Below are 13,571 nucleotides of genomic sequence, written 5' to 3' on the forward strand. Positions count from 1 at the left end.
TTCTATTCTATGTCCCCTATATATATTTAAAAAAATCATCTATAGTACTGTTGTTCCTTAATAATCCTTGGTTTACAGGCTAATTGAAACTTAAGCTCAACTTTAAAAGAAATCTAAGAAAAATTTGCCCTTCAAAAATTTTGTTTACTAAGAAAAAATTATATGAAATTGTAGGCATAATTGTTGGAGGGAAAAGAGGGAGTTTGAACTGTATTTATACGGTCGGCGTGGCGCGCGTTTGTGCCTTTGGCAATCTTCCCGCTAGAGAGCGCTTCGACGGACGAATACCAGACATTCCAGCGTAATGTTTAAGTAGTGGGGAATCGAGGCTGGCTCTCGTGTGTCAAAGAGCCTGTGTTCCTTGTGTGTTCGACCGCATACCATTAGATTTTCCATCGTTTTCAATGAAAATACGTACTGTGCGTTGGCTCGACGTGCCAGCGGACGTCGTGCCGGATGTTTGATCCTCTGTTCGTCAGCCTGTCAATGCAGAAACATCGGTGAGTGAATCATGGAAATAGGGGGAAGAACCACCTTAAGTTCGATTTACCTTGAGGAATGCGTGGCTCGTTCCTTTTTTTTTCTTCACGCTACGTCGCATTCCTCTATCGATTCTTGCCTCAAGACGGGCGGAGAGGCGAGGGGTACGTTTCATTATGCTCAGTCGGTAAAAAAATTATAAAAATCGTTACCGATTTACCGTCTACTTTCTATTAATCCTGCATTTTGTTCTTCTAGTCCAGTTTTCGGCACAATTACAATTTTTCTAACTTCTCAAGTTTGAAAAATATACAGAAGTATATTATTGCGGCACTGATATGCATGCTTCCTCATTTTTATTTTACATTAAAGATTTTCTTAGAATGTATAAAGTTGGTAAGAAAATGACTAAAATCATTACTGGTCGTCTACTTTCTATTAACCTTGGTCTTTGTCCTTTTTAGCCCAATTTCTTTCTTTTTTTAATTTCTCATGCTTGAAGAGGATACAGAGGTATATTATTGTTGTATTGATATACATAGTCTTTTGTTTGAGTCCTGTGCAACATCTTTTCTTAGAATATTAAGTCTTGTTAAAACGAGAATGAGATTGAGACATAAAAATTCATGAACTGCAGCAATGATACAGAGTGATTTTCAGAAATTATTCTTTTATCAGGCTTTCTACGAGAAATGTTTGTTACAGATTTGAACTTTTTTAATTATGCCCGCGCGTTTGCGTGTATGTTGTTGTTACATGAGACTGGAATTCGCGTGCCCGGCGTTTCGTTGATTCATCGCTTGCGATGAATTTCATTTAGCGAGGGGCGATTATTTACTTCTCTGACTTGTAATCTTCGATTGAATGTTTATCAGTAACTCTACATTCCAACGAGAGATTAGTATTTAAAAAAAGATATTATTGACAAGATACGTTTCAGGAAGAATCCAAGAAAAGCTTGCAAGAATATCGGAGTGGGAGTAAAAGTATTTGATCCAAATTACCAGATTATTGGCTTCCTTTTACTCCAATTGGACTTTAATACTCATCCTTCTAAGTATACTTATTACACTAGAAAAACAAAATTTCACTTTTGTTATTACTATCGAGTACGAAAAGTATGCATTCACCTTAGATAATTCTTATTTTTTTCCGAAAGGAGTCGATGAGAGACACAATAATAGGTTGAAAGTACTATTTAAAAGGCATTGTTTATGTTGTTAGAAATGAAATTGCGACGCCGGTTGCGTGGAAGTTTGGAAAGAGAGCAGGAGGCGCGATATGAGAGTAAGAAGAGGAAAACACTGTGACTAGTAATAGCTTTGAGTATGCCTACATAATACGGAGTTATCACTGTACAAACATACGCACAAGTATCACCGATCAAGTAACTCTTAATATCTTCTTAGCGTTTATATCCTTAAATAAAGCTTTGTATGTAAAAAATACAAGATCCTAAAGGATTTTCTTTCTTTCAGCGGTGATATAATTTTCGATGTCACGACATGTCACACATGGTACATATATTACCTTGTATAAATATTTGCACACTTGTTGCAATTCAATCAAAACATTGGTATTTTTTATTATACTTTCAACATTATAATAGAAGAAAGTCTCTCTATTGTTAATTCTTTACTTCTTGCCTTAATTGCGATCAAATGTTCTGCTAAATTGAAACTGAAACAAGTAATATACCGGCATTGATCAACTTCTATATTTGTCCCTAATAAATAGCTTATACCTCATAAAGTCCATAGAAACTTTTGGAATATGGTTGAAAACATATATTCCGATCATTCTAAGATATCAATATTGAACAGATATATTTCATCAAGCTTCGATTATTGCTTTTCTATTTACACTACATAGTACCAACTATTAATGTTCCCAATGTCTACTAATTGTATGTAGTTCCCTGAGATAAAAGATCAGAAAGCTTTATTTGAACTATTTTATATATTTGCAATAATTTGCGAGTCTCCAAATACTTATCCACTATAATGTACGTTATTGAACACATCTCAAATCAAATATATACATGTAAGTCTATATATGTATATAAAAATGGTAAGAACTTTTGTTCTAATCTAATAATTGAAGAGTAATTCGAAGCCATTACTAGTCGGTATGTTAACGGTGGGTGGAGTGGGATCTGGGATCGAGTGGATACGCGTGGGGACTCGCGAAGCGGCGTCGGGTGGGCTGCACGCGAAGAGGCGGAGGACGCGGGCGGCAGACCTCTGGTGAGGGGTCCGCATTCCACAGACAATGTCACGTTTTTTAATCCCCGTTTTACTTTATTTGTACTGGCTTCGGCCGCGAGGAAGGCCCCCAAACAGTTAACTTCGACTTCTGTCCCCAGAGAGCAGAGATCCTCGTGACGGTGCCGTGGTCGTCAGCGTTCTATCGCGGGAATTTCAACCCGTGTGACGAACACCTGCTGCATCTCTACCTCGAGAAACGCTTCCTATCTGAAGTTCAATCCCGCGGACGAGTGAAGTTCTTTTAGAAATAAAAACTAAAAAGGGTGAAATTGGTGGATCAAGGATACCTTTGTTCAAGTTGTCGAAGAAGAAGTACGCGAGAAGAGATGTCCGCCGTCGAGAGCGCCTTGGACGTCCTCTCCAGGGCGGCTACCATGGTGCAAGGTCAGTTTGCCTCGTGACTTAAGCTTTCAACGGATTGCTGGTGATTGTTCGTGATTGTTGATTGATCAAGCTTATAGTGGATCGGAAACTGAACTGGATATTCCATAACAAATTGTTATTTAGCTCGATATAGATCACTGGTACAACAATCAGTTGTCACCGTCACCAGTTGTTATTTCAAAGTATGATTGCATTATGATTGAGAGCTAAGGCTATTCTAATTGTACCGTTTCAAGGTACAGGATATTACAGGGCAAAATATAATATCTTAACGAGTGTCAAATTGTTTTCGTAGTAAAGCGTAAACTTACGTTACGTTACAAAATGAAAACTGGAAGTAAAACTAAAATTATGGGCAATGGAATGTGTTGGCTACGACCGTGGAATTTAGATTACGCGATGTTGTTGATTATGCTTTCTGCGGTACTCTGTACACGTAAAATTCGCGTTAATTTTACATACTAGTACGCACAAAAAGTTTCCAACTTTTGCACATTATAATCTTAGGGTAATAGAAGAAAGTGAAGAAAACATAATTAACCCATCAACCCAATTTCCATGAAACCTAAAACCAGATCATTTTCAGATATCCAGTTTACCATGTTATGCTCCAAAGTTTTTACCCAGAAGCATTCACACTTCCTCCAGGAAATTTCTGAGTCCACGAAGGCGATTAAAAGGTCTCGTTTCCATGACTAACCGCGGCCAGATAAATCACGGTCCGTCGAACGAATTGATGGAATTTGTTCGGTAGGGTTGTTGAGGATCTATGTAAGAAGAGAGGAGGCCAGTACGAGCCCGCATTCCTGCGAAATGCCAATTTCGCGTCGAATTAGATAACATTGTGCGGCGTTTATTTTAGATTCGTCGCGTTCGCGACTCCTCCGACGGACTCCTTGGCAAGAGCCTCGAACGAGTCTCCTGTGACGTTTCATTTCAAACAATTAAACAAACCAGACACAAACATTAACAAACATTAAACAAACATCAAAACAATTTCATTCTACTCTCGGAACACGTTTCGATTAATCTTCTTGTTGAAAGGAGTCAGTCTGATTATTCTGTATTCTTAAAGCCGCTTCTCACAGTATCACGAAACGTTTGCTGGCTAAAGTGTGTCATTTTCGCAATAGTCTAGTGTGTAATCGACCGTAAACAATAGTCTTCCCGCATTGGAATAGTTGAATCATTCTATTATGTTACGAGGTTCATTCTGGTATTTTAATGAACGAAGACACGATGGATTTTATTATATCACTTTTGAATCGTGTTGAGATTTTAGTTGTTTCGAGTGCTGAAGCTATGGAGGGAATATAGGAGTGGAACTAGGTTTCTTATCGAAAACTGATTCATTGGTATTTGATAAAACATAAATCATCGTGTATCCTCCTCGTTTCTCTTCCAGTTAAGAAACCCGGTAATATTTTCTTCAATATGCGAGAGAAGCTTCGAAGAGAAACTAATATCCAATTTCTTAGTTATAAATCTAGAAATTAATTTCGTACTTTTACAATATTAAAAAGGATCGTTCGTATCCAATTTTATAAGGTCCACAAATTCATATTATTTAGGAATATCTACCTTCCATGGCTTCTTTTTAAATTGAGGGTGTAAATCAAGGAGAATTGATTTAAATGACACAGCGAAGAATGTGTATGGTCAGAAAAAGGTGTAGCTGCAAAGTGTGACGCATTAGAGAAAAGGTTCCACTTTCGAGGGCAATCGGGAGCATGACGACGCGTTCGCGGCGATGATTTTCATAAATCATCGAGTTGCTCCTCTCTCTCTCTCTCTTTCTCTCTCTCTTCTCTCTCTCTCTATCGAAACGGACAGCGAAGCATAACGAGCCCCGGTTCTCGAGAGTGTGACTGGTTCCTCCTGTGTGTGGTTTGTTGTGATGGAATGCCGTGCCTCGAACCTGTTCCGAATACCAGACGTAGTTGCATCTGCCTGCGGATGATGGCGCATTCTGTGACTTTCTCGATGACCAAAAATACGTTTGCCCGGTCGGTTCTACTACTTATCGGCGTGGTCAATTATTTCAATATCATACCAGAGGGTAAACTCGAGCAACTTGATCTCTCGGTGATCTCTTACCTTTGTAGAATTTAGATAGATTTACTATCATACTTGTCAATTTTTAAATGAACTGCGGATCCGAATCCTTTTATTTTGAATACTTGAAATATTTGAATACTTTTGAATATTTTGAAAAAGAAGCTCAAGCAATGTACCGATGTAGAGAATAGAGATTCTGATAGTTTTTGGGTTTTTGAGAATTCTACAAAGAGAGATAATTTTTTTTCTTTTTAAACAAGTATTATTTCAATTTTATTTTTTTACTAGAAAATGGAGAGCACCGTTTCGATCGATATTTAGATATTAATTTTCACTACGTCTAGTTAGCAGGTTTCTTTTTAATTCAGCACATTCCATAAAATGTGAATTATGCTCGTCTAGCAGGAATATCAATTAGATATACATATATTTCAATTAAATTCAGATTTTTGAAGCACGAGGAAGAAATATAGCAAGCGTGTTCGAAATGTATCGAAGTATTCGACGAATTCACGCCTACGAAACCGCGATTCGCTGGTGTACGGACGTCTGATAACCATACGCGATTACCTGGTTGCGTTGCTATTAAAATGCCTAGCATTCCTCCTCAATGCCTCACGATTCCTCGAGGATAACTTGCCACCTTGATCTTGCTTAGGTATCACACGACTAACAATAATACAGAGTTCCATAGCTTGCCTAAATCGATAGGCTTCAAGGTTCTTGACCTATTCTGACTAATCTTTTTATTTAGCCTCTGGACTCTGATTCGAATGCGTGAAATATATTTGAAAATAATTAGATTCACGACGTCTTTCCATCTTTGAATATTAATTCTTGAAGCATAGATAGATACAATTACAACGGAATATATTATATTGTAATAATATTCAAGGTCGCCTATACCATTATTGAAATTATAGATTTTTTTTATGGTAACGATGTTGATGTTCACAGAGCATGTAATTATTATTTAAAAAATGCGTCGAAAGTACATATACGTATGTATCATTGTCCAAAAGTGAATGAAAGAAGGGCATCGAAGGTACCTTCGAGACAACTGACAGTATTCGAATTCGAGTACTTTACAGAACTAACGGAAGGAATCGGAAGGTCCTTATCAGGCGAAACTTTTTCGCCAACGTGACGGCGTTAGACGTAGTGTGCACGTGTACTGGACGCACATGTGCATCGATCGCTTACCTGCTACGGAAAAAAGGGGAAAGAGGAAGAAGAAAGAGGAAAGAAGCGAGTTAGTTGGCCAGAGGTGCCTGTATCCCTTAACACTCACACCGTTGCAGCCAAATAGCGATGGCTTTCAATCACACACCTTCGAATTAATCCTAAAACAAGCATTGAATAATACTCAAATCAGGAAATGTTAAACCCTCCATTCTTCTATATGGTAAAACATCTGAATTAATTTCCACGCTATATTTAATATAAAAATTAATTACTTTTCTAATAGGGTTTTCAAAAACTCCTCTTCCAAGTTTCTGAAGATAATCTTACCTTAGCAGTGATATTAGAACGACACTAATATCGTGATTCTACAAGCTCTAGAAAGTTTCAAAAGATACTAATCTATATATCTATATATATATATATATACTATATCAGAAGAAATTTGTTCAAGAATGATTGATAAAACGGAGCCATCGCTAGATCCAAGCGTGCAGACCGTGTGCATGTGTAAAAGGCAAGCTTCACCAGCTGTGGAGGGGGCAGACGACGGGACGAGGCGGATGAATGAATGAATCTTAAGACAGTCGTGTTAAGAGGGGCATTCACGAATCCACGTATCTCTGACTCTGTCTATCTTTCCAGAAAACTCGTATCCAATGTCCCCAATCGTTCCATATCCTTTAACGTGTTAGTTTCAACAATCTGGTGATCCTCCAGCCTGGGTCATACTTGTAAGAGCCAATGGTCCTGATTTCTGGCCGACGACCAGTCGAATTCGTCGATAGATCGCGTCACGCCGCTTTCTTCGAGTTCTCCTCGAGGCTACCAGGACATCATGGAAGCCACTTTCTTCGGTGAGAAGAAGATCCTCCCATGGAAAGGATATTCCGCGTATTCTATTCTCTGAAACCGATTTCGTAAAAGAAGAAACAAGGAGAGGATTGTAAAAAGTGGCTTGAAATCTGTGCAATTTTTATAACTTGATGGGAACCAGTCGGTGGTTCACGATATTCTGCGCCTCTTCAAGCACTATGGACCGTCTATGAGAGAATAAGAGAGGAGGAATCATTGATTTATGATTAATCTTGTTGGTATTCATGGTGGTTGCAAGTTGGGTTCATGACACCTGAAGATTTTTCGAAGCATGGAGATCTCGCCGAGGAGAAGGTGTTTCTGGCAGCCGTGGCTCACTACGGAGAACTTTCAAACGGTATACAAACCCGGAGGTACGTGAGGAAACGTTCTGGATCGTTTATGGGATGTCGTTTCTCTGAACCTTTTCATTTAGGTTCGCTAAATAACTTTTATACGTATGTGAATACACGCTGTTAAAAGGATCCGAGGCTTCAGAGAAGTGGTACTCTCTCATGGTACTCAACGTCAAATGTAAAAAAAGAAGTGAAAGAACAGTGTAATTAGATGAATTCGAAAGTGATCTATCTCTGATAAATTGTACTCTATATGCATCTGTAATGAATTCAACTCTTTATTTGAAATTAACTAGCTTCCATTAATATTTCAGAGCTGTGGCCTCTGGTCTCTTCTGTAAATTAAACTTGTAAGCTGGTCTCTTCTGTTCAATTCGACGAAAGTATGGCAGAACTCAGCAGCCAGATAGTTAATTGAACGGAACGATCTCGGCTTCGATCCACGCGTTCGGTCCATTCATCTTTTCCCTGGCCGCTGGCTCATCCTTTGCCTTTAAACCAGTTTGACCGTCTTCCTGACGATCCTCTCACGGCTATTAGGCACTTCCTGCCCCATCCTGGGAACCAGTCTCGTTTCTCTGCTCACCCTTCGCGCTCTCCTCTTCCACCTCTCTCTTTTATTCTCCTCGCGCTCCTCCGCGCGTTTCTCGATCGTTCGAGGGGTTGCTAGATCGATTTCCGATTTTATATATCACGGGAAACGGAAATAGGTGATCCGTGATGTTTTATAAATAAATTAAGTGCGATGCCGCAGGCTCGAATACAGATTTACGCGATCTCTTCATTTTTTAATGATCGCAAGATCGTTTCGAGAATTACAAGAATGACTTAGCGTAGGAATTGCAGGGTGAATCAAGGATGGCTTGAAACCCGGACCATTCGCTGCTTCTCCGAGCTATCAATCATGATTTATAGTTGTACGTGCAAGAAATAGTCGAGGATAGATGTTTGGTTGCGTAGCTGCATGCAGTTTAGGGATCGCTATAGTTTAGACTATATGTCTATAAATCTTATCTATAGGAAGAGGAAATGAAGATTATTTAAAATATCAAACAACCTCGTTATTGCATTTATTTACAGAGACTGCTCTAAAATATAAAGAAACTCCTCCAACATCCTGACAATTACCGTTGTTTCTAATCTGCAAGAGACTCTCTGTACTTTTATGCCCATTTAAAAACCTCCCTCTTAGAGTAAAAGTAAATCCCTTTTTAAAGAACCTCGAACAACCAACCAGAATATTTACAACATAAAAAGACAACTATTTCACAAACTAGCAAGCCTAAATATATATAAACTTATAAAAAGTTTCATTTAGAAAAATAGAATTCTCAATCTGAATAATATGTTAAAAGCACAGAGTTCAAATTATCTGAAGATCTTTATCTATTGTACAGAAGAGAGGCCGAAGACGACGAATCTCCACCGGAAACCGAGTAGCGCGTGGCGTAAGGAGCGTAGGAGGGATCCTATCCAAAGTGAAGCTCTGGACATGTCCGCAGCCAGGGTCCATCATCATCATCATCACAACAGGCCCAGCGTGATTGTTCCTACCACACCGCAACCTGGTAAGCTTCTGCTTGCGAGTTCCTGGTGTTCTACGCGAATTCGTTAGGCGAGTGGCTGGCTGCCGTTGTTCTTGGCCTCGCGGGGGGCAACCAAGAACAGGCTATTGTCTGACGCATGGGGTGACTGCGTGCTTTGACAATGTGGCGTGATGCACGTCGCGCAGATGCTTGCCTTGAATAGAGGAATATACGATTCACGTTAGCTACAAGCTGGAATTCCTCTGAGAAGAATTCTGAAAGAGAAAAACCAGCTAAAGTTTTGAATTTTTTAAAATAAAATCGAGTTAGCATGGATTGAAAGTTAGTTTGACTGGATTTGAAAATAAAAATGGGGTCAGAATTCCAAACTGAACATTTTAATTTCATTTTATTTATTGTCATTAATAAGCTTAGTAGAATTGCTTTTAATAGCCTTTAGTATTAATTATTTGTGATATTAAAAGTTTCTTCGCTACATCAAACATTTTTGGGGTATGTTCTATGTCATATTTTATGTTAGATGAAATAGTAAATATGTACTGTTTACCAGGAACAACTATCGAGGACACGGCAGTGACGCCCACCCCATCACTGACGCCGTCGGCGGCAGCAGGAGGCCAAAGAACCGGGGTCAGAACTGTGGGTGGTGTGAGTGACCCTGCAATAGAGGAGCATTTCAAGCGATCTTTAGGCCTAGAAGAGTACGCTGCAGTTTTTAACGCCACCACTACTGACAAAGAAGCAGGCCTCAGTGGTACGTTATTAAAAAAAAAAAACAATTTCTTTCCCAATGAATTCATTGTTTTATTTTATAAAAGGCAGGAAGAGTTAAACAAGAAATTTATACAAATTTAAAAAAACTTTTTTAGTGGATGATCACTTTGCAAAGGCTCTTGGGGAAACCTGGACAAGGCTGCAGGCAACCAGCAGAAGCAAGGACTCGACCTAACTGCCGGACAGTTAACCAAAAGTCTTCATCATCGTTGCGTTATTGCTGTTGCTTCTGTTTTCTTCATTGTGACATCCAGTGTGGTTCCATTACCTGTTTAATTAATCCATAAATTAACGTGAAATTGCTGTTAATATCCGTAGAAGAAACAGTGGGAGCAACCAATGAACTCTGTATTAATATTATTATAATATTATTATTATTACCATTATTATTGTTTGGTTCGCGTGGGAAGCAGAACGAAAGAGTACCTAAGTGTCCTTGAAATGTCATAGATGCTCTTGGGTGCAATCGACGGCGTACCGCGATTTTTCTAACTTCTTGGGACAATTGTACTCGAGATACTGTATATATAGACGCGTATTCTTTTAATCATGCCATCATCGCGGCCTCAGAGGCCTCAAGTTATTTATTATACGATGTTCCATACTGCCTCGCTAAATACTAGAAGACTCGCTAGATCCGTTCATTCCTTTTAACTTCTTTTTGCTGCAGTAAGAATCTGAAGAAAAGAAGTGAGATTTTTAAGAAAATTAACGAAGATTAACCTTCTATAGTTCTAATTACATTCTATGTGTAATCGTGCCGAATTTCTGATACTTTAGTCTTTCGTTATAAATATACGTTTTTCGTAATGTCCATTAGTAGTATAAATGGCACGAAGAGGAACGGTATTTTCCTCTAAAATTAAAAAGATAATACCGAAAAAGAATAAAACGTCGAATTCCGTTCGGTGTAGGATCGTATGGAGTTAAAACTACTGCAGCTGTTGGAAGAGAAAGTATAATGAACGGTGCGACTTGTACGTAATTAATTATTCGCCTAAACGTATTACGTGTACATATATATGTATTTAGTATATATGTATGTATGTTACATATATTTCGCAATACATATATATATATATATATATATAAGTAATGCGTATGTTGTAATTATAGAAAACCGAGAGTCTTTATAAAGAACGTAGAGGATAAGCACGAAACCGTATAAATTGAACCGGTTGTTGCACAAACTTGTAACACGTGTTCATCTCGTGTAACTATATATATAATTATATATATATACACACATTGTATCAAAGAGAAGAGAAAAAAGAAAACGAAAGAGGATACATAAGAAGTCGACTGATGATATTTTTAATACCAATCTTGCTGCCGAAAACACGTATCCTTCCTTCTCCAGTAGATCCCTAGTGGTCGATGGTGAAGATTGCTAAGAAGAGTAGTACTGATTTCAAATGGTGCTAGGAGGTTTATCATAAACCCCAGCACGCACAGAAGTCAGTACCTCTATCTTCTTATTGTCTTCAGATCCTCTTCTCTGCCAATTTTCAGTGCTTTCATTTAAAACTCGATTGCTACAGCCCATTCTTCTTATTGCAGCTCCAGAGATTTATCTTTGGTATAAAATTGAGCTGAATATTAAGATTCAAATTGAAGCATGGAAAATACTATCTGAAGATCCTCGGAGTTGCGCACTTTCTCCAGATAGCAAAATTTATGAAAACTTCGTACCCCCTTCTGACAATGGAAGACCAATTCGTAGCAAAGAAAAGATCACTTCCCAGGGGAAAGATTCATATAAACGCGTTCCTGCTCCAGTTCCAGCCACCTAGCCTCCATGCATACAATAATTTAACCAAGTAAAAATCACTTTTATCCAAATCATTAAATACCATCGATCCACAATTCCACTTCACAACGTATTTCTTTCAGCTTCAGTAAAAATTCCCGCTCTTTGAGAGAAGCAGTTTCCTAGTTGAAAACAGAATAAGTGATGAAAGTCGAAGTTTGGTGACACTTTTTTCGGAACGAAACCACGAAGGATGATGGGCCGGGAAGAAGCGACGCTTTACGTGTCGTAGGTGGGCCCAGACCTAACCCAGACTGTCCCAAGAGCGCTCGGATGGCTTCCTATATGCAGGCAGCCTGTTCACTTGCCGTAAAGCAAAATGGTAACTTAATATTAGACTTGAATATAAGTACGGTAATCCCACACCAGAGTCCAAAGTAAGCCTACACCTAGCCGGCCGACCATCCCTGGACCTCGGTTCCCCCTTACGAACGCCCTCGAGCGTAATAATACGACGGGATACTAGATATCGGTGCTCTCTGTGCTTCTAGGTGCAAATTGCGACCACCTATGCACGCTTTGCCGTCCCTGTTTCTCCGTTTCCAGCCTGTACTCGCGTCTCTCTTCCTGTCAGCGAGCTCCTTACTGCCTGTCGTCCAAGAAGATGACTCTCTTCAACCGACTACACTGAATTATAACGTCTATTCAACTAAATCTTCGTTACCGAGATGTTCTTCGATTCAGCATATATATTCTATCGGAGATTAGTATGTCAAAATTGGAATTAGTGTGCCACGATACAGAAACGGGATCATGCTGAAGATTCTTTCAAACCTAAGTGCGAATTTTTTCTCTTTATGATGCATCGATGGCTTTCCCCTTAAGAAATTACGCTTTGTAATCGTTCTATTAACAACGTATAATGTTCGTGACACGGAATTGCAGAAACTCGATCTGGTTTTCCAGCGTTTTTTCAAAGTAACGCCACCATGAGCGCTCCCCGAAGTACGACGACCTTCGCTCTGCGAGGAACTAGGATAAACCAGTGGTCTACGTTTCTCTTTGGACATATAGAGTAAGTTAATCCGGTTGCGTATCATGTTTGCAGTCCCTTTAAACGATACTGATACGCCTTAGTCGCGAAAGTCGCATGTTCCGGGCTCCAGACAGTTTCTTCATCTCTTCACTTAGGAATTCTGATCGGGCAAGTTCTTCTCGATATATTCAAAATGTTAAAAGAAGTTCAATGAATGAACTGAAGAATTTATGAGTTTTAAACATTGTAACACAACGTACTAGGCTTTACAAAGGTGATTATATGTTTTTACTATTGGCTCATAACACGACAGATGCTCAGGGCGGTTTTTAATTATTTCCAAGAATTTTCCAGGACAAGATGGTTACCCAACGACATTAGGGAACATGGTTTTCGGCAATTTCGAATTAGTCAGCCTCTAGGGGTGAAACGCAGCTGGAAATAGGCCAATAGACCACGGGCAGATGCTCGACGAAGCTATTTCCCCGTGCACGCAGGTGTTTCTACGACTGTCTACGAACTTCTACCCTCCCATTGGACACAAATGCATCCCCTAGCGGTGACTTAGTGATTCTACCCTTGCTAGATGCTATAATTTCTCTCGTACATCATTCAGAAGGGGAGGTCGCTAGATTAGTATCGAATTGGACACATTCTAGAATTTTGTTGCGTCTATTTCACTACTTTCATGAAATTAGACTTAATATATAATATATATATATTCTCAATATATAATATTATATATTACAAGCGAATATATTTTCGTTAAAAGATTGATCATGTTTTGAAACGTTTATGATTATAAAAATCCAAAGCTTTTGCTAGGACAGATGACAAAGCACATTGTATATATACATTTCTGAAAGAATACGTTCTGTTTTA

General features: G+C 38.9%; 1 protein-coding gene across 2 annotated transcripts; it reads left to right on the top strand.

Moving 5' to 3' along the window:
• Nucleotides 1–135: 135 nt before the first annotated feature.
• LOC126925460 (transcription cofactor vestigial-like protein 4) lies at nucleotides 136–11,200 on the top strand. Of its 2 annotated transcripts, XM_050741028.1 has the most exons (6): nucleotides 136–500; nucleotides 2,846–3,131; nucleotides 7,092–7,600; nucleotides 8,980–9,150; nucleotides 9,680–9,883; nucleotides 9,999–11,200. In XM_050741028.1, the coding sequence occupies exons 3-6, from the start codon at nucleotides 7,519–7,521 to the stop codon at nucleotides 10,076–10,078; spliced, it is 537 nt and encodes a 178-aa protein (XP_050596985.1). In that variant the 5' UTR covers nucleotides 136–500; nucleotides 2,846–3,131; nucleotides 7,092–7,518; the 3' UTR covers nucleotides 10,079–11,200. The 2 variants fall into 2 exon arrangements, with proteins under 2 accessions (XP_050596985.1, XP_050596986.1); XM_050741029.1 differs by lacking the exon at nucleotides 7,092–7,600.
• Nucleotides 11,201–13,571: the final 2,371 nt, after the last annotated feature.

Source organism: Bombus affinis, chromosome 16 (genome assembly GCF_024516045.1).
Source record: "Bombus affinis isolate iyBomAffi1 chromosome 16, iyBomAffi1.2, whole genome shotgun sequence".
NCBI classification, from domain to species: Eukaryota; Metazoa; Arthropoda; class Insecta; order Hymenoptera; family Apidae; genus Bombus; species Bombus affinis.

Coding starts and splice junctions, on each gene's coding strand:
- LOC126925460 (XM_050741028.1), top strand. CDS start 7,519: ATGGAGATCTCGCCGAGGAGAAGGTGTTTCTGGCAGCCGTGGCTCACT. Junction 7,601..8,979: donor AACGGTATACAAACCCGGAG/GTACGTGAGGAA, acceptor TCTATTGTACAG/AAGAGAGGCCGAAGACGACG. Junction 9,884..9,998: donor CAAAGAAGCAGGCCTCAGTG/GTACGTTATTAA, acceptor AAACTTTTTTAG/TGGATGATCACTTTGCAAAG.